General features: G+C 46.8%; 1 protein-coding gene across 3 annotated transcripts in view; it reads right to left on the minus strand.

Moving 5' to 3' along the window:
- Window positions 1–19,504, minus strand: part of FLNB (filamin B) — a 155,909-nt gene that overhangs the window by 44,074 nt on the left and 92,331 nt on the right. For all 3 annotated transcript variants that reach the window (XM_044004166.1, XM_044004156.1, XM_044004148.1), the window contains exons 13-22: window positions 18,194–18,307; window positions 17,294–17,437; window positions 16,933–17,056; window positions 16,481–16,641; window positions 14,222–14,312; window positions 13,729–13,898; window positions 6,988–7,105; window positions 4,727–4,989; window positions 1,331–1,928; window positions 479–652 (exon numbers count right to left, since the gene is read on the minus strand). In XM_044004166.1, coding sequence (XP_043860101.1) covers window positions 479–652; window positions 1,331–1,928; window positions 4,727–4,989; window positions 6,988–7,105; window positions 13,729–13,898; window positions 14,222–14,312; window positions 16,481–16,641; window positions 16,933–17,056; window positions 17,294–17,437; window positions 18,194–18,307 — 1,957 coding nt within the window. The remainder of the gene's footprint in view (window positions 1–478; window positions 653–1,330; window positions 1,929–4,726; window positions 4,990–6,987; window positions 7,106–13,728; window positions 13,899–14,221; window positions 14,313–16,480; window positions 16,642–16,932; window positions 17,057–17,293; window positions 17,438–18,193; window positions 18,308–19,504) is intronic.

The following is a 19,504-nucleotide window of genomic DNA, read 5'->3' on the forward strand; positions in this document are numbered from 1 at the left end:
GACAGTGTGGCATAATGGGTAGAAGTTTGGCCTTGGAGCAAGAAAAACTGAGTCTTGGTTCCTGCCTTTGACACAGGCTGTGTGTCCACAAGCAAGCCACTTAATCCATTAGTGTCTCAGGTGCAGAGACCTGCATCTGTGGAGGGAGTTTCTACACCAAGAAGTCACAGTTCCAGACCAAAAAATGTTGACTATTATTACAACCTATTATATTTTTAGCTGAAATGGGAACTGGACAGAAACATAGGTTAAATATTTTAGAGACAGTGCAAAATGCAGCGTCCCTCCTGGCTAGGGTTTCCCCTCTTACCAAGAGTCACTTTTCACATGCTTTTAGGAAATACTAAATACAAAAAACCTGGGTCAGAGTCAAAAAATTTCTAAGACCATTGGCAAATAAAAATGACCAAGACCTATCAAATATGTTTAAAACGTGGTAATTTCCACATGTCAAGGCTAGAGAAAGCCAGCTGCTCACCTTTTTCAAACGGTGTGAACTCAATGTCATAAGTCCCATCTGCGTTGTCTTTAAGGAGGTAGTCCGTGAAGGCCCCAGAGGGGTTGGCAATGGTGGCTTTGATATGATCCCCTCCACCCTTGGTCAGCGGGCGGGAATCCACCGTGAAGTTGGTTGTGGCTTCCCGAAAGACATCTGTAGAACAAGTGTAAAGCCATCAATGGCTCTCGTGCCCAAGAAGAAAGAGCCACAAAGACAGTCACCAAAGGGCAGCTCTGGCTGCAGTCAACACACACACATCTATTTCTGTGTGGTCCATTGCACCTTGGTGCCTAGAAAACCAAAGTCCAAAGCCAGGGTGTCCTGGGCAAATCAGTTAACCTTTTAAGATGCAGGGGGCAGCTAGGTGGTGCAGTGGATAAAGTACCGGCCCTGGATTCAGGAGGACCTGAGTTCAAATCTAGCCTCAGACACTTGACACTTACTAACTGTGTGACCCTGGACAAATCACTTAACCCTCATTGCTGCCTGCCCCCCCCCCAAAAGACTGAAGCTGCAGGGAAGGCACTAAACATGAATTAGGAGAAACAGCTTCTTCACTTGGAAATGTCCTGTGTCAATGACATCACAGACCTAGCCCCCATCCCTCTCCCTAGTAATGCCAGGTTCAACCTCACTCACTCACTCACTATCATCTAATTTTCATCATTGACTAGACCAGGAAACAAACCCTAAAGTCCCCATGTATTGTTGCCCTGCCCCTTTTTGGCCAGGAAACCAGATTTTTAAAAAAATGTCACCTGCTTACATCGCAATGAGAAGTCAGGCTTAACCAAGTCTCTGGTGACGGCCGCATCTGACATTGCCTCTTACCTTTCCCTTCGATGCCAGGTCCGTAGACTTTGATTTTGCTGGTATCGACGGCCGGCTCCACCTTGACCCGGGCAGGGAACGTTGGCACTGGCTCCCCTCCGTAATTCAGGGTCAGCGTATACATGCCCGCAGCGAGGGGCACATAGGTCACGGCATAAGTGCCATCCTTGTTATTCTGAATGCGGACATCGGCTTTGACCCCAGCATCAGACACGGCTTCCATGCCCAAGACCCCAGACCCGGCCTCTGAACAGTCTACAGTCAGCATGGCGGCCTCTCCCACCTTCCCATGTTCCAGCCCAGGGCCACTGGCCACGACTTTGGAGGGATCAAAGGGCATCTCGATGTCTGCTTTAAACGGAGAACCAGGAATGTGGACCTCCTCAAACAGGATGTTGACAAAGTATTCACCAGGCTTCGTGGGAAGGTAAGACACCGAACAGGTCCCATCCCCATTGTCTGAGCATTCGATCTTGGCTTCACACGGACCTTCTACCGTCAGGCCCAAGCCGCCCGTGCCAGCTCCTTTGGTGTCTATTGTGAACTCAGCGGGCTTCCCCACAAAACCACCTGCAAGTCCAGGGCCATGGGCTTTAACCTACAATGGGAGTTAAGAAAGGACATTATTCTGCTTGATTCTTGTCGATCCAGGGTTAGCCTCACCACATGCTTGAAATCAGCAGGGAATCCCAGCTCCATCAGTCAGCCTCCTGATGTGCTGGATTAGGGACTCCAGCACACAGAAGAGATTGAGTTTTATAGGCAAGGGAAAAGGAAAACACTATAAATCAATGTCCTGGAGCTGGAATGGGGAGGAGGAAAGAAGGACCGCAGCGTGACATCAATATCCAAATTGCCTATTGGCTAAAAACCACAAGGGGAGGTTTGGCTACTCACTCAGCAGCCAGGTCTTTTTCAACCACACGTCCTCGCCCCCCCCCCCCCCATTCCTCTTATATGACTTATTAAACCAGCCGTCATAGCTCCTAACATTGGAGTGTGGGGGTCTACGGGAGGGGGGCTGGTGAGTGGGGATGCAGCCAATTTGACAAAGCACATTATTTCAAGCCTAGGTCTTCACACAACCAAACTAGCGCTCTGTAATTTTTTTTTAAATCACAAACTTTATATAAAATATCCTACAAACTTGCTTTGAAATAATCCATATTTTGCAAAGGTTATACTTCTTAATTACGCTACCTTCCATCTGTCCATTTATTCCTATTAACTTTTCTTATAATACAGTCAGAATCAGGGAGTTTTCCATTTGACACTATTAAGCAGAATCCCAGAACTGAGGAGTGGGAAAGGACCTCAGGGTCACTAAGTCCAAGCCATACAGACACATGTATGTATGTATGTATGTATGTATGTATGTATGTATGTATGTATGTATGTATGCATGTATGCATGTACGCATATATACATGTGTGTACATATATATGTATACGTGTATGTATATGTACACACACACATATATATGAAACTGTTACTATAACAAACAAGTGGTATTAGATAAAGTAGTTTACTTGATTAAAAGTCTTACCAAATTTTCTTACATTACTCATATGTTTTATTTTAATTACACAATGACATTAACCCACAATTTATTTAAGCAATTCCCTACTGCTGGACATTCAAGTTTGCTTTGAGCTTTTTGCAATCACAAGTAATTCTGCTATAAATCTTTCTTTTTTAAAAACAAAAGGCAGGGGCAGCTAGGTGGCACAGTGGATAGAGCACCAGCCCTGGATTCAAGAGGACCTGAGTTCAAATCTGGCCTCAGACACTTGACACTTACTAGCTGTGTGACCCTGGGCAAGTCACTTAACCCTCACTGCCCCACAAAAAAACCAAAACCAAAACCAAAACCAAAAACACAAAAGGCAGGGACAGCTGGGTGGTGCAGTGGATAGAGTACCAGCCCTGGAGTCAAGAGGACCTGAGTTCAAATTTGACCTCAGATACTTGACACTAGCTATGTGACCCTGGGCAAGTCACTTAACCCCAATTGCCTCACACACACACACACAAAAATTAAAACCAAAGAAACAAAAACCAAAAGGCTTCTATTTGCAACCATGAGTCTATTATTCCTAATAATGCAATCATCTGGGTCAAAGGTATGGATATTTGTGTAATTTTCCTACTTTCAATGGTGACTCCCATCGAAGACAACCTTGTTGAGGTTTTCCCAAAGATGCCTTCACCCCTTCATCGACCACAGACACTGGCACAAAAGCTACAATCATCTTTATGGTGCCCTTTTTGCCTCTGCTCAGTCTTCAAGAATTTCCTCTCTGGCAGACCTGGAGTACGTGTAAATATAATTCTGTGTTCTAACTTATCCTTTGCTATTTCTTCTAACAACTGAAACTGGTGCTTCACCATCCCTTTCAGAGCCAAGGTCACACTGGCTGATACCCATCCCATGGTTGCCGGAGGCTGCGGCTGCTCGAATGAGTTTGAATCCTGCCTCAGACATCGACTTGCTGTGTGTGTGTCATCTCTTTGGGCCTCGATTTCGCCAATGCGTGACGCTGGATAATAATAGCATCGATCTCATAGAGTTGAATCGCTTTGGCAAACCTTTATTTGCTGTTGTCATTCAGTCCTTTTAGACGTGTCTGTCTCTTCGTTATCTCATTTGGGGTTGGCTCGGCATGTTTGCCACCTGCTTCCCCGACTCATTTTAAGGATGAGAAACTGAGGAAAACGGGTTGAAGTGACTTGCTAGTAAGTGTCTGAGCCTGGAATTGAACTCACGAAGATGAGTCTATCTGATTCCAAGCCCAAGGCTCTATCCACTGTGCCACCTAGCTGCCTTTGGCAAACCTGAAGTGTGATGTAAATGCTAATGCTATTAAGTACTCTCTCTTTTGTCCATTCTGAAGGGATAGAGGAAGGGCATAGGAGGATCTTGGCCGCTCACAGCCCTGAAGCCAACACAGGTAAAGGGATGGGCTGGTGGCTGGCCCCACCTGGGCAGGAATGTCCACGGGGTGGCATGAGAACCGAAAGAGGCAGGCTCAGTCTGCAGTGGTTGCCATGATTAAATCTCTCCTTCCCACTCCCTTCCTTATTCTTTTTTATTGTATGGCGGTCAAGGAAGCACAGCTTCCATATCTTGGAGGGGATTAGGGTAAAGGTGGCCCCCGACAACCCAAAGACTACCACATAGGAAGCCAGTTGGCTTTGGATGGCCTCCAAAGTCAACCTTCCCATCTAGTCCCCCCAGTGACAGAGAGAAGCAATACCATAAAATCCCGAACCAGTTTGGACCAAAGTAAATACTCCGCACATGAGCCAGAAGTGAGGAGACAGCAGAATGAGAGGCCACAGGCTCCAGGGGAAGCCAAACTTCCCAACAAGGAAAGGGCAAGGAAAGGCCTTTACCTTTGTGGGATCCGGAGGCAGAGAAGCTTCGACGGTAAAGGGGCTGCCCGGGACGGGGTTCCCATCGTAACTCACATCCACAGCGTACAAGCCTTCTTCCTTGGGGATGTACTTGGCAGTGCTGTAATCCTTGCCTGGGACCGAGGCCACCAGGCACGGCACCACCTGTCGAGCCGGGCTCAAGATTGTCACATCCAATTGGCCCTGCCCCCCAGCTCCTTTGGTGTCCACCAGGAACTCCTGGTCCTTTCCGACTTCCACTCCTAGAAAGCAAGGGAAGGGCAGAGAGTTTGGGACATGCTGGTGGATCTCAAAAGGAAGCAATGGCAGAGCTCGTGCCTGGGGCAGGAAGGGCAATCTGGGATGGAGAAAGCCCAACCAGAAGGAAAATCCTTGGAACGGCTCTACCGAGGATCACCTGGGACTGAGGGGTCGGCTGCGTCACCCAGGTCATAGAACAGACATGTATGTGTCAGGCTCCCTATCCACTTATACCAGATGCAGTTAAGACTAGAAATCTTGGAAAACCCTCTTTGGGGGGGACCTATGCCTACACTCTTTTGAAGGGAAGGCAATGAGACCCATAACCAACTCCATAGTAACTCCCAACTCAAAAACTCCGGCCGCCCCATAGCAGGTCAGCAGAACATCTGATTCTTGTTATCCAGGAATGTCTGTATCCATCCACATCTTGTATCTCCCTAGCAACACCACGAATGAAAAGTTCTCTGCCTGTCTGGCGTCTCGTAAAAATCCCTAGTTTCCTTCAGTTAGGTAACTTGGGGGCCATCTCTTAACCGAACGTACCTCTTGGTCCCCAGAGGGGTTAGCGCTCTCCCTGGGCTCCTAAAATCACTCCCCACTCTTTCCTTAATTATGCATATTTTATTTCCCCCCTCAGTAAAATGTAAACTCTTTGAGGGAATGTTTTTGGCCATGACCCTCATGACTTGCATGGTGCCTGCAACACTCAATAAATAAAAATCAATTAATTAATAGAAGTGCTTAATAAGTACTTGGTGAATTGAATATTTGATCAGCTCTCCTTGTCCGCCGGCTGCGCGGCACACACAGACGCTGACGGAGGTTGGACTCGGCCCGGCTCGCCGTAACAGCACGTGCTTGACGCGGCTCTCCCCCCCCAAAGGTGGCCTTGGGTTTTTGGTGGGTTTTATACGGAATATAGACTAAGCTTAGACTTAAGACTATTTGTTTTATATTTCTACTTTCCTATCCCTCTAATCAACATCACCTTGTAATTTCCAAATAATAAAAGCTCTAACTAGAGACCAGAGGCTTCTTCCATTTACTAGTCTGGGAGATAAAGAAGGGAAAGGTTAAAAAGGGGAGGTTAATGCTCTAGTATCCAATTTTAAATCTCACAGTTTCAGAACCCTAGAGGGCACTGAAAGGTTACAACTGATTAACAATCCCATAGCTAGAGCCATGTGTCAGAAGCAGGCCTGGAGCCCAGGTCTGACCCCAAAGGCCAGCCACGGTCCAAAGCACTTTCCATGTCTCCCAGTTCAATGCCATGTATGGCTAACAGAGGAAAAGGGCTAAGCCTAGAAGGGGAAAGGAATTTGCAAGTGGGGCACGGAGCAAAGCCAGGTCTGGAAAACAAAAGGATGTTTTGGAGGCCTAATGACTTTACTGAGAGACCTGTCACTTGGCCAAATGGCTGCGGTGCATTTTTGTCAAATAGGCAAAATGCCGTCAACAAAGGGAAGCACTGGGCATACACCCCAGTGCGGAGGGGAACGTGGCCTGCAGCGCCAAGCAGGTCCACAAATCGATGGGGGACATATTTGGGAGTAGGAATGAAAGGGAGAAATGTTGTAGGAGGATGGAGAGGACTCAGAAAGTGTCCATCCAGAGCAAGGGAAGCACCTGAGAGGGTTCTAGGCCTTGGACCTGGCCACGGGTGAGGTTTCTCCTCAGAAATAGGGGAGTTGGGAAGAGGGGAGGGAGCTGGGAGAACCAGACACTATGAATTCAGTAGGTAAGGGGCTCAGAGGAAGACAGTGTATAAGGGAGCAAATCCCACCTCCGTCCCCAGCTTCACCTATGGGATGGGGACAAGACTTAGAGGTCACAAGGTTGTTGGGAGGCTCTCATGCAGAACTAAAACGTTCTCTAAACGTCAGTTAGTCTAATCATGATCTTCAGATAACCAGGGGTGCGGCTTCTTGTCTCTTGGCAGACCTTCCGGATCCAGATCTGAAAGAGTAGGGAGTCCTGAGCCCCAAGAGCACACTTACTATTCTCCAGTCCATTGATCTTTATCTTGCTCAGATCCAGAGGGGCAGCAATCTCCACCACGAAAGGGCTCTTGGGAATCGGATCTCCGCCGTAGGTCACCAGGACCTGTGTGCTGCCCTGAAACAAACAAAAACAAGGCCCTGCTCAGAAAACCTTTTGGGCCCCGGCCCATGGATGCATCCCTGGAGCCTGGCCCTTTCTGCTTCTCTCAAAGGCCTGAGCTAACAAACCCCGTGTGGTGCTTGGACAGCAGCCTGGACGTCCAAGGAGGCGACAGGCCGATCCCCAGGGAGAACACAGCTGGACACGCAAACCAGAAGATGCAATGGGAAAGATGCTAGGGGCCGCCAGTTTTGGCCAGGAAAGGAGAATAAACATTGTAGATATCAACAGGAGACAAGCCTGAGCTGGGGTAGCCTCTGAGCTGCATCCCCAGGAAGCAAGATGGAGAGCAAGAAAACCCAGCCATGGCCACACTGAGCCAGGCCAGCAGCCTCCTGATGAAGACTCTGTAGGCGCGAGCTGAGGAGGCCCTGCATCCTAGCCAGTGCTGGCTCCACAGTTGGCGGAAAGCACTATTTGCCGACTTCTGCATCCCTAGGTGGCTTTCCTGCCCACCCCTCCAAAACCACCACCCCACCCCCGGCCCAAGTGCTCTGACGCCCTGATAGAAGGAGGTCAGGCGAGGCAGCCTCCTGGAGGCCAGCTATCCTCCAAATGTAGGGGGAACTCAAACAAAAAGCAGCCATCAAGAAAGGAGGGAGGGAACAAACATTTGCCCTATAATCTTCTACCCTCAGGAGGGCTCAGAATAAGCCCCAGAACAGGCGCAATTTAGAATCATGAGAGTTCCCCTTCTGACTGACCACAAGCTGCATTAGCATTGCCTGATAAAACACCCTTCTAAGTCAGACTTCCTAAAACCTCAGGAAAACCACAAAATTAGAAAGCTGGTATTTGATAAAGTAGTTTACTTGATTAAAGGTCTTACCAAATTTTCTTACATTACTCATGTTTTCTTTTAATTACACAATGACATTAACCCACAATTTATTGAAGCAATTCTCTACTGTGGGACATTCAAGTTTGCTTTGTGTTTTTTGCAATCACAAATAATTCTGCTATAAATCTTTTTTAAAAACAAAAGGCAGATACGGCCTCAGACACTTAACACTTACTAGCTGTGTGACCCTGGGCAAGTCACTTAACCCCCACTGCCCTGCAAAAAAAAAAAAAATTAAAAAAAAAAACAAAGGCAGGGGCAGCTAGGTGGCGCAGTGGAACAGGCTCAGGGAGAGGGAGCACTCTGACTGAGGGTGCTGGCTAGCAGCTGGCAGAGCTGGGATGTTTGCCCACATCTTTCATCAACCAATCGTTCATCAGTAAGGTACTGCTGTTTCTTTTTATTTTACTATTTGGGGGCAGGGGAGAATTGGGCTTCGGTGACTAGCCCAGGGTCACACAGCATATAAGTATCTGAGCCAGATTTATACTCAGATCCTCCTGACTTCAGGGCTGGTGCTCTACCCACTGTACCACCCAGCTGTGCCACTTGCTGTTTCTTGATATTGCCGAGAGGTATGTGGTAAGAGCCTTGATTTTATCTATGGCAACTTAACTAAGTTTCCCAGCAATTCCTATTTCCTTGTTTTCCCTAAGTTCCAGACTTCCCAAAGATCCCTGCATGGTTCAGCTCACCTGAGGTTACAGAAAGGTTAGGTTGCTCTGTCTGGTCACCATTAGGCATTCAAGCTAACAAAAGGATCCTGGGGTCTTGTCTTCTCCCATAATAACCAAGAACAAAAATTCTCCAGCCCGTTACCCCAACAGCCAACAATAAAATTTGATTTAATTTATTGTTATTATTATTATTATTAAAAACAACTACATTCTTATATTCCAACCTGAAAATGGCATTTGGATTCTTGGACAGAAATGAAAGGATCCCAAGAAGTGCTTCTACCAAAGGTCAAAGGTTGTGATTGTATATCAAATGGCTTTAGAAATCAATAAGGAGGGGAAAGGGTGAAAACTACCTACATATATTCAGGGCAGTGAGAAACAACAGAGGGCAACTATAAAAGAAAGAAGAGAGGACTAAAATCTGACAGGGGACAATCAGCACAAGAGGGATGGCAAGCTATCAAGAAGGAGATTCTGAGGACACATGAGAAATAGCTGGGAGCTCAGAGTCTGATGTGGATGCACAGGGAACTCACCAAGCAAGAATCTTAGAAAACAGGGGCAGCTAGGTGGCGCAGTGAATAGAGCACCAGCCCTGGAGTCAGGAAGACCTGAGTTCAAATCCAGCCTCAGATACTTAACACTTACTAGCTGTGTGATCCTGGGCAAGGCACTTAACCCCAATTGCCTCGCCAAAAAAAAAGAATCTTAGAAAACATTTACAGAGATGAAAGCCAAGTGACAAAAGGAAAAATGGATGGCCTGGTCTGGTAAGAATAGTTCTGAGGTGATGAGCTGCCACTGCCAAAGAGGGTTCAAACCTATAATGAGAAGTGGAGGACCAAAGTCCTTGGGTCGGATAACTGTCAACAAATTGGGTAGAGCACCCTATTCTGCTTAAGCTTTGCCTTGAAAATGATGGAGCAAAAATGGTGAATAGGAAACTGGGACCCCAGATCAACAAAAAGCTCGTCTAAGAAAGGTCTTAGACAAAGCCTTGGGGCAGCTAGATGGCACAGTGGATAAAGCTCCAGGCCTGGAGTCAGGAAGACGAGTTCAAATCCAGCCCCAGACACTTCCTAGCTGTGTGACTCTGGGCAAGGCACTTAACCCCATTTGCCTCAGTTTCCTCATCTGACAAAGGAGCTGGAGAAGAAAAATGGCAAAGCCCTCCAGTATATCTGCCAAGAAAACCCACATGGGGTCAGGGAGGGTCACACAAAACTGAAAACGGCTGAACAACAACAAAGATGAAGCCAGCCCAGAGTGTGTTTCTGAAAGAACTGGTGGATGAGCCAGAAAACAGGACAAATGAAGGACAAATGCTTGTCAGTGGGAAGTGTCTGCAAATGGCTGCCCAGCAAAGCATGGACGGTCCTTGGCAAAACCCCAGAATAGGTCATTCCAGCAAATATCTAGGGAAGGAGGTCACGGGAAGGAAGGAAGAGAACAGGTCAGGGAGAACTAACCCTGCTTCCCCATGTGACAACATTGCTAAATTGGGGCACTGGGACAATTCTGTGTGTGTATGTAATGCATGCATGCACCGTATAGGCATGTGTGGTGTGTATGCACACACATGTATATATGTGTCTGTGTGTATATATTTGTAGGTGTGTGGCTTTGTGTGTACACCTGTGTGTATGTATATGTTGAGATGTGTATGCGTGCTACATGTGTGTATCTATGTAGGGATGTGTGCTTGTGTGTATATGAATGCAAAGATCTAAGTGTGGTTACATGCATGGATGCATGCAAAGTATGTAGAGATGGGTATGTGTTGTTTGCATGCATATACATGTGTGCACATGTGTGTGTACATTACACGCTGCCCCTGCATCCCTCTTCAGGTACAGGCTGTACCACATCTCTTCAGGGATTCCTTCTAGCTCAGATTCCTTGATCCCCAGCCACTGTACGGCTTATTAGTTCTTCTGCTTTTCAGGGATTTGCCAATTCTTTCAATACCAATAACATCAAATATTAAGAATTAGCTTCGCGGGGGCAGCTAGATGGCGCAGTGGATAGAGCACTGGCCTTGGAGTCAGGAGTAGCTGAGTTCAAATCCGGCCTCAGAGACTTAACACTTACTAGCTGTGTGACCCTGGGCAAGTCACTTAACCCCAACTGCCTCACTAAAAAAAAAAAAAAAAAAAAAGAATTAGCTTTGCCTGAAATAAAAGGGCAAAGGGCTCCTTGAGGGTGGGGAATAAACCCTGGACCTTTTCGGCCTGAACTTTGAGTTTTAAGTTGATTGTGCTGAAGACAGCCAAGAAATGAGGTAGATTTTCCCCTCATGTTTAAATAAAAAATAATCACAATCACAATTATAAAGCAGCCATCACTGGCCTATTTGACAAAGGTGTCTCTAAAGCAGGAATTTTCTGGGGTTGTGAGAACGTTCGTATCCTCCCCACATCTCCGCAGTTCCTGCTGATACTCTGTAAGACACCAGTGTGTTGTGCTGAGCCAAAGACAGTGGCCAGAGGTCAGACACAGGGTCTTCCCAGATGATCGCAAAAGACCAGACAGGGTAGCCTGGCTTGTTCACTGGCTTTGGGAGATGCGACAGGAAGAGCTGCATTCTCAGGATTCCTGGGGACTCGAGCCAGAGGGAGAGGGGACCAGAGCAGAGGACCCAACGATGACCCAGCCAAACCTGGTGGGTGCAGTAGCCAGCATCCCCCCGAGCCTTCTGGGACAGAGTTCTTCAAACAAGAGGCCTCCATAGGGGTCACTTTGTGCCAATGAAATGAGAATTCCAGCAGCCCTCACCCAGTCTAATTGCCTCATGCTGCAGCTAAGGGAGGCAATGCATTGGAACAAACAAAAGAAATTCCTCTTCAGGAGGTCCCAGGGATCATCAGAGGACCCCTTTTGTCGGAGGCTAATGGAAACGGCCTCTGGGAGAACATCTGCAGATGACTCCTGCAGCCCCCCAGTGCACTGGGGCAGGAGAGCCAGAGGCCGTCCAGCTACTGAACAGCTGTCGGCAAACACACCAAGGCGAGCCAGCCGCCCTCCTGCTTCTGGAGAAGGGGCACGGGACTGAGCCCGAGGAGGGCCTTCTGGCAGGGCAGCCAGCACATTCTCAGCCTCTTGGGGAGAGCATTCACCCCCCCGCCAAGTCACACCCACAGCCACATAGCTGCTGGAGCAGCCACATTTCTGCAAAGGGAGGCTGTGTTGTTCCCTGAAAGGCGGCACTGAAAGGTGTGCCAGTGGGTGTGACTCCCTCCCCACAAGTTGCATACCGACTTGGGAAGCCCCACAACAGGGGTGGGAGAAGTGGGGCTTGCTGGGAGCAGCCTCCAGAGCAAGGCTTGATAACCCTTTGTGCGCCCTGGGGAAGCCTCAGGATCCCTCCTCAGAATCATGTTTTTAATGCCCAAAAGAAAGGACCCAGGACGACCAGGAAGCCAATTACATTGAAATACAGTAACCATGCCCATTAGGACAGACCCACCTTTGGCCAAACAAAGGAGCTAAAAGGACTGGGATGATTCCATAAGGTGCTGATATTAGCACTGCCCTCGAGCCTAGCTGGACCCCATTCCTCACAGCATGGAAAGTCTCAGAGCTCGTCACTCAGATCACTCAGGAAAGTCACTTCTGAGTGACGTCTGGCAAGAGCCTTGGATTCCTTTTTATAAAGGTGGATGACAGACTGGGTGACTCAAAAAGACTGTTCCCACTCTCCACTGGTTATCCCCCAGCTCAACCACCAAGCCATGTACCAAATGGGTGCCCATTCAAAAGCAGCACAGCAGGGCTCTTTTAGGTCCCCTACGGGCTGTCCCAAATGACTTTTATATAAACAGAAGGCAGGGTAGTTCAGTGGGAAGAGCTCTCCAAAGGGCCCGTGTTCAAATTCCACATCTGACACTACCTACCCAGGCAACTGTGGGGAAACATTTAGCTTCCCCAGCCCTTTTTTTCCTTTTCTGTAAATTAAGAAGTTTGCACTAGGGGGCAGCTAGGTGGCGCAGTGGTAAAGCACCGGCCCTGGATTTAGGAGTACCTGAGTTCAAATCCGGCCTCAGACACTTGACACTTACTAGCTGTGTGACCCTGGGCAAGTCACTTAACCCCCATTGCCCCGCAAAAAAAAAAAAAGAAGAAGAAGAAGAAGAAGTTTGCACTAGGTTGCGAGGGTCCTTCCAGCTCACTGTTAATGATCTTATAGCCTAGATGCAAGATGTTGCACAAGCGCACCCTCCCTAGGCCTCAGTTTCCCCCTCTCTAAAGCCAGGAGGTTGGGCTAGATGTTCTCTGAAGTCTCTTTTGCTTCAGGCTTTAGAAGATAATTAGAAGCAGCCCCTACTTGTAAGTTCATAGCACCCAATCCACTTGACCTTGAGGTTACTTTCCAATTGCCTAATACTCAATCATCTCAGATCTTGTCTATACAGACCCAATTATCCTGGTCTCGATGCCCAGTGACATTTTGCTGCCAGACGGAATCCTGGATTGTAAAGAATTAACATTCTGTGGGATCCGCCCCCAAATTAGCCTGTTTCAGGGAAATTCAGACTCTGCATGTGAAATCTGTTGGCTCCTCATCCAAGAGGGCCGGCACCCAAGCCATTTCAATAAGGGCTTAGATACAAAACACCACCACAGCAGTTCTCACTGCATCAGTGACCTGAGATCTGTGCTCTACAGGGAGGCTCTCCTCAGTCCAAATTAAAACAAAAACAGCATCACACACAATGAACCGACATGCCAACCCAGGCCAGGCAAATGCTCCCTGTTATGGGACTAGGTATCTTCTCTGGACTGAAAAAAGCAAAACAAAACAAAAAACTCAGAACAAGGGAAGCCTCGCCACTTTGTTTTTCCTTGGCTCTAGACTATTTTAATCGAGAGCCTCCTCAGTGTGAGCTGTGAGGGTAAGCATCAAGACCTCCCAGACAAGGCTGGAACAAAGCAAGAAAACAGAGTGTCCGCTAAAGGTCAAATCCTTCCCAACTCTGTCTGTTAACGTTTACAAACAAAAATGGCTTTTTGGGGAGGGGGTAACCCTGTCATTGTGGCCAAAAGAGAAAGGCACCCACCTGTTGGACTGGTGTGTATTTCACAGTGTGAGAATAGTCATAATTGTCAATGATGTCCAGATCCCGGACAGCGACCCCAGGCTGAGAACCGCTGAACTGCACATCCAGTGGGGCCTTCCCCGCCCCCTTGGTGAAGACGGTGAAGTGAGTTGGTTTTCCATTTTCTACCCCTGAAAAGAAACACTTTGAAGTGAGAACATGGGCAACCACTCTCCTGAGGAACTGGTCAAGCAGGTCTGCCCAAGGGTCAGTGCTTGCTGTGAGGCTTCGTGCTCTTGGCTCCTCTCACCCTAGTCTGTTTCTTATTTCCCATCTGGAAAGGTGCCACGATATAAGTGTTTCCTATTTCTAAATCAACACTCCTGATACACGATCTACTTTTTGTAGAGATAAGCCATCACCCACGCCTTATTTTTTTTTTTAAATCAAGCAAGCATGCCAATCTTTATCTCCAAATACTTTGCAGAAGCTACTTGTGGGAGGGTCACCTTACCTGCCTTGCTGAGCCCGGGGCCCTCTGCTCTGACTTTGCTGGCATCGTGTGAAGGATCAACTTTGACACGGAAAGGACTGGCAGGGATTTCCTGAAATAAAAACAGATTTTCAACAGGGAAACCCCCCAGACCAATCCCAAATGGATTCAAGCTTCCTTCTGTTCAAGTCAGGCTCTGGTGCTTCTAAGTGTCATGGGTTGATCACCTGGTACCCATAAGTTTCTTTATATTTAGGAGACTCTGGCATACAGCGGGACAGCCTCTATGCTGGTACCCATGTCTCTCTCTCTCTCTTTTTCTCTCTCTCTCCATTCAAGTATCAGTTCACAAGTATAGGGAATTCCCAGTGAGTAAACTCTTGTGAATGCAAACCACCATGCACACTGTACCTTGTGGTCTCAGAAATTTGGCTGGGGGTATTGAGAAGTGACTTGCCTAGAGTCACACAGTCAGGATGCTTCCTAAGTAGGATTTGAACCTTTGCATTTTCCTGACTCTGAAGCTCACTCTACCATACTGTCCATATAAAAAGGTGCCTGTCGTCACTGACTGGAGGAAGCCAATTCACTTTTCTACACCTTGGTTTCCTCAGCTATTTAAGAAAAGGAAAAGCAGGGGGAGCAAAGTTGGTTTGGATCCCATGAGGGTTAGGATTCTTTCAGTTCAAACATTCTACGATTCTAGGTTGAGTCTTTGTGTCCTGGTAGATAAGAGAACTGATCCCAAAGTCAGAAAGACCTGGATTCAAGTCCTACCCCTGACATATATTGGTTTGTCTGATCCTAGGCACACCATGGGAATTTCTCATTGCCCCCGGCAAGCCTTGAAGGGTAACTGGCAGAGCAGACGCCCAACTGCCTGGGCAGGGAATTTCTTCAATGGGAGCTCCATATACAAATAAAATGGTGGGGTCAGCCCACCCTAACTTCCGCCCACCCCCACCAATAATAATAAAGAAACAGGGGCTATCCTTCCTTCAGTTTTTCTTTGCAAGGCAGCTTTTACCATTTTAGTGACCATTTTACTCAATTCAAACATCTGAATGAATCAGCATTGCCCATCTATTTTTAGTTAAGGACAATTTGTAACTGGTCAAGCAACTCTGAATGAGTTGCTAATCTCCATTAGAAGAGGGATTATACCCACCAAGAGCTCCCAACAGATTCTAGGTTACAAGTGGATTGCGGGGGCAGCTAGGTGGCGCGGTGGATAGAGCACTGGCTCTAGAGTCAGGAGGACCTGAGTTCAAATTTGGCCTCAGACACTTGACACTTACTAGCTGTGTGACCATGGGCAAGTCACTTAAACTCCACTGCCCCGTAAAACAAAACAAAACAAACAAACAAACCAAAAACAAGTGGATTGTGCTTGGGAGAAGAGGTTCTGAGAGATACTGTTAAGTGAAAGTCCAGAGTGAACCAAGAATGCTTCCTATCTAACCCAAAAAAATTGGAGTAAGGAAGGAATGGGAGTAAAAAGATAAAAACCACCCCCAGGACAGAGGTATTATTATATTATAAAGGGGAAGAGCCACCACCAGCAATAAATTCCAAGGGCACCCCCCCCCCAAAAAATAAAATTCTCTGCAGACAGGCTAGAGAAAGCCAGTCCAGTGCCAGTATAATTGGCCACACTGAACCCAGAATAGTTACCACCAGTGTAGATTCTTCCCCAGAAAGGCTCTTGACCTTGTAATTAATTTTTGCTGCCTCTTCATGGTCATTGTTTTTATTTATATTGCTCCTCTAAATAGACTTCAAAAATGACTGCCCTCACACCTGGTTATTGGGAAAAAGAAGTGCCTCTCTTTCTGAAAGAGCATTTTAAGCCCAATGGACCATACCCCCATGGGGGATGCTTGGTTCCTGGAGTGACCTTGCCATAAACTAAGCAGCGGGCTTTAAAAAAGAGACTTGAATGAATACCTCATCAAATCCTGGGTGTGACCTATCCATAGGGAAAACAAGTTTTGTGGCTAATTCTGATAAAATGAGGAAGTAGTGTTTCAGACTGATGTCTCATGATCTCATTAGGAAACTGTCAAACAAGCCAAACCCTAAGGAAGATTGGGGGTTGAAAGGAAAAGGGCACTGATTAGGAACAGGACGGTGCTCAGCCCTATGTGCTGATGGGCTGGTTTGTCAGTACCTGTCCAATCAAGCAACACCCCTTGTGTTGAGTGCCAACCAGAGATGCTGGTAACCACCTCCCTTCCCTCCCTGCCTTCACCCAGACCTTTCCTGGAACCACTGACAAACCTTGGCGGCAAAGAGAACTTTGACGGTGTATCTGCCAGGAGCAGGGGGTGCGTATTTCACTGTAAACGTATCGTTGGCATTGTGAATGATGTCAAAGTCTACATCTTCTTCATCCTTGCTCAGGACTCCAGCATCACATTTAATGCCAACACTGACATCACCTGAAATAAGCCATTGTTAACGCCCGGTAAAAGGAGAAAGGCGTGTTACAAAGAGTCTCATGTCAATCATGTCCTTTTTACAGTTCCTGGTAACCCCATGGGAACGTCAGCACCAACATGCATCTGGAGGGACTTGTGTTTAGACATTAATGAGCAGATGCATAAGAAGAATGATGATTTTCTTTTGGCCCAGTTTTCAATTTCGAGTTAGCTTTTCTTCAGAGATTTTTTTATATCGAAAGAGTCAACACTTAGCAACAAGGGCAATGAATGAAAGAGTGATAAAAATACCTTCCCCTGCCTCTGTACAGTCGACGGTGAAATGAGTGGGCTCACTGGCTTTTAGACCACTTCTTTCCACACCAGGACCAAACACTTTGACTTTCTGAGGGTGGCTCCCTTGACCAACGCCAACCTAGAGACACAGTTCAAACTGTCTTTATTCAGAAATCCATTGAATCAACAGACAAAAACAGCCTTGCAGGTCTTCTTTATCGCTGGAAACCCACTGCAAGATACTATTAAGTCAAGTCTTAAGTCTTAAGAGACCCAAGGGTCTCTACTAGAAGATTTCTGCTTAACCATCTATTTTCTGACCCATGCAAATTTGTCCCAGACCACAACCTGCCCAATCCTGTGTTCAATTACCTACCCTATATGGGCTTTTGGGGATATTCACTCCTCCCCAGACGACAGAAATTGTATGTTTTATTGGCTTCAGTGGTGTGTAAGAACAGGCATAGGTTCCATCCATCTTGCCCTTCATCTGAATCTCAATGGGATTGCCTTCTCCATCCTGAAAACAATCAAGACCTTAGAGAGGAAGTGCAAGCCATCCTCTTATTAAAAAAAAGAGAATGGGGGCAGCTAGGTGGTGCAGTGGATAGAGCACTGGTCCTGGATTCAGGAGGACCTGAGTTCAAATCCGGCCTCAGACACTTGACACTTACTAGCTGTGTGACCCTGGGCAAGTCACTTAGCCCCAATTGCCTCACCCCCCAAAAAATAATAATAATAAAATAAAAGAGAATGAATGGACTACTTTTAAGAGAGGTGATTCATGGTATTGCCTCGATATTTTTTAAAGGCCAAATGGAAAGATACCACTACTTACTGACTCCTGTTTCTTTCTGCTCTTATATCTTGGGGTCATTACAAGTGGGCAGAAGGTTGACAGGCTCCTCTGTCTCTTTGAGTTACAACTTCTTGATCCCAATTCCCTCTCCCACTTTTCAGTATCTATTTTCCTCCCACAATTTAATTTTGTTTTGCTGGAAAACTCCTGGGGATCCACGGGGTCAATCAGTCTTGAAGAAGTAAAGAGACCCATTTGGTGGTCAGGCACAATGTGCAGCCTCTGATCCAAGGGGCCCAGCTGGGAGAAGGGGTTACCACCTTTCATCTCTAGTCATCTTAGGGCTGTGGTTCAGGAAAAAAATCTGCCTGGTGTCACCAGACCCAAAGTACCTTTATTTGGTCAGCTGGCTTTTATGAAGTGTCTCCTATCCCCAGACAGCAAAGACCCCCCAGCTACTGACCTACATGAACTGACCTGAGCATAGATCTTCAAGGGCGCCTTCCCAGCATCCTTAGGATCAACAGTAAATTCTGCCAAGTTATTGACGATACAACCAGTCTTCTCTAATCCTGGACCATAGGCTTGAACCTGGGAAAAAGAGAAGATGATGATTATACTAATGTGGCATTCCAGGAAAAAGGGGACAAGTCAAATTAAATCCAAATAAGGAGCCAGGGAAAGAATGAGGCGCTTTCTCCTAAGAAGTAACCAAAAAAAAAAAAACAAAACAAAAAAATAATCCACTCTAAAATTGAGAAGAAATACGACGTTTCCACCACAGTGCCTGGAATACACAAACAGCAGGTGCTTAATAAATTCTTGTTGGTGGAGTGACTGTGAGAGGATGAGATTCTATCACTGGAGCTTTCCCCTGAATCAGTGCACCTGTTAATTGAAGGGAAGGTAATTGGCCTCCACTGGAGAGATAAAGACACCTCTCTAACTAAAAACGAATGAAAAACCGACCCATAGCCTGAACCCTAGTAAAAAGTGACAGAGGATGGTAACTGGGATAAGAGTGAACGTCCATGTCAGTGTCACCATTACTGCTTTAATAAGAGTCAGAAGCCAAATGTCAGAGAACACTCTACAAGGTTGGCAGTTGGAGGAGGGGGAGGGGGTTGAGAGAGGATGAAACCACCAGTTGCTTGGCTGAGATGGGAGGCACAAGGTGGACTTGAATCCAGCCTGTCCAGGAGAGTGCCTGGTTTCCTGTTAGCCTTCCTCACCCACAGTCTCACCAACTTCTCAATCCATGGGCCACATGCTAGTCAAATGACACGTATTTCCCACCTATAATGTAGCACTCTATACATAACCTTTCCTGGCTTCCCCAGCTGCAAGAGCCTCCCCCCACAAAATAACCTTGTTATCTAATTTGGGAACATAAAAATACATATACTTATGTGTGTATATGAGGTGTATGCATGTGCACAAACATGCACACATGCACATGCACAGCACTTTACAAATGCTTGTTGACCTGGTAAGATTTAAGAACCCTAATCATAGCAGTGACTGACTCCATGACCCCAGGGCACCCATGAAGGAACATGCTGCCCACCTTTTGCCAGAGAGGAGATAGAACCGAGGTATAGAATGTGATCTATTTTGGGATATGGCCAATGGAGGAATTGGCTTTGCTTTTCTATGTATTTGTTTCAAGGTTTTTGTTTTTCTTATTCTAACTCCACCCCCTAGCCAGTGTGGGGAGATGGTAAGGATAGAAAACAGATTTTTCTTCATTGAAAAAAATTTGATTAAATTAAATTCAAAAAATGCTGA

The sequence above is a fragment of the Dromiciops gliroides genome, chromosome 1 (genome assembly GCF_019393635.1).
Source record: "Dromiciops gliroides isolate mDroGli1 chromosome 1, mDroGli1.pri, whole genome shotgun sequence".
Lineage (NCBI taxonomy): Eukaryota > Metazoa > Chordata > Mammalia > Microbiotheria > Microbiotheriidae > Dromiciops > Dromiciops gliroides.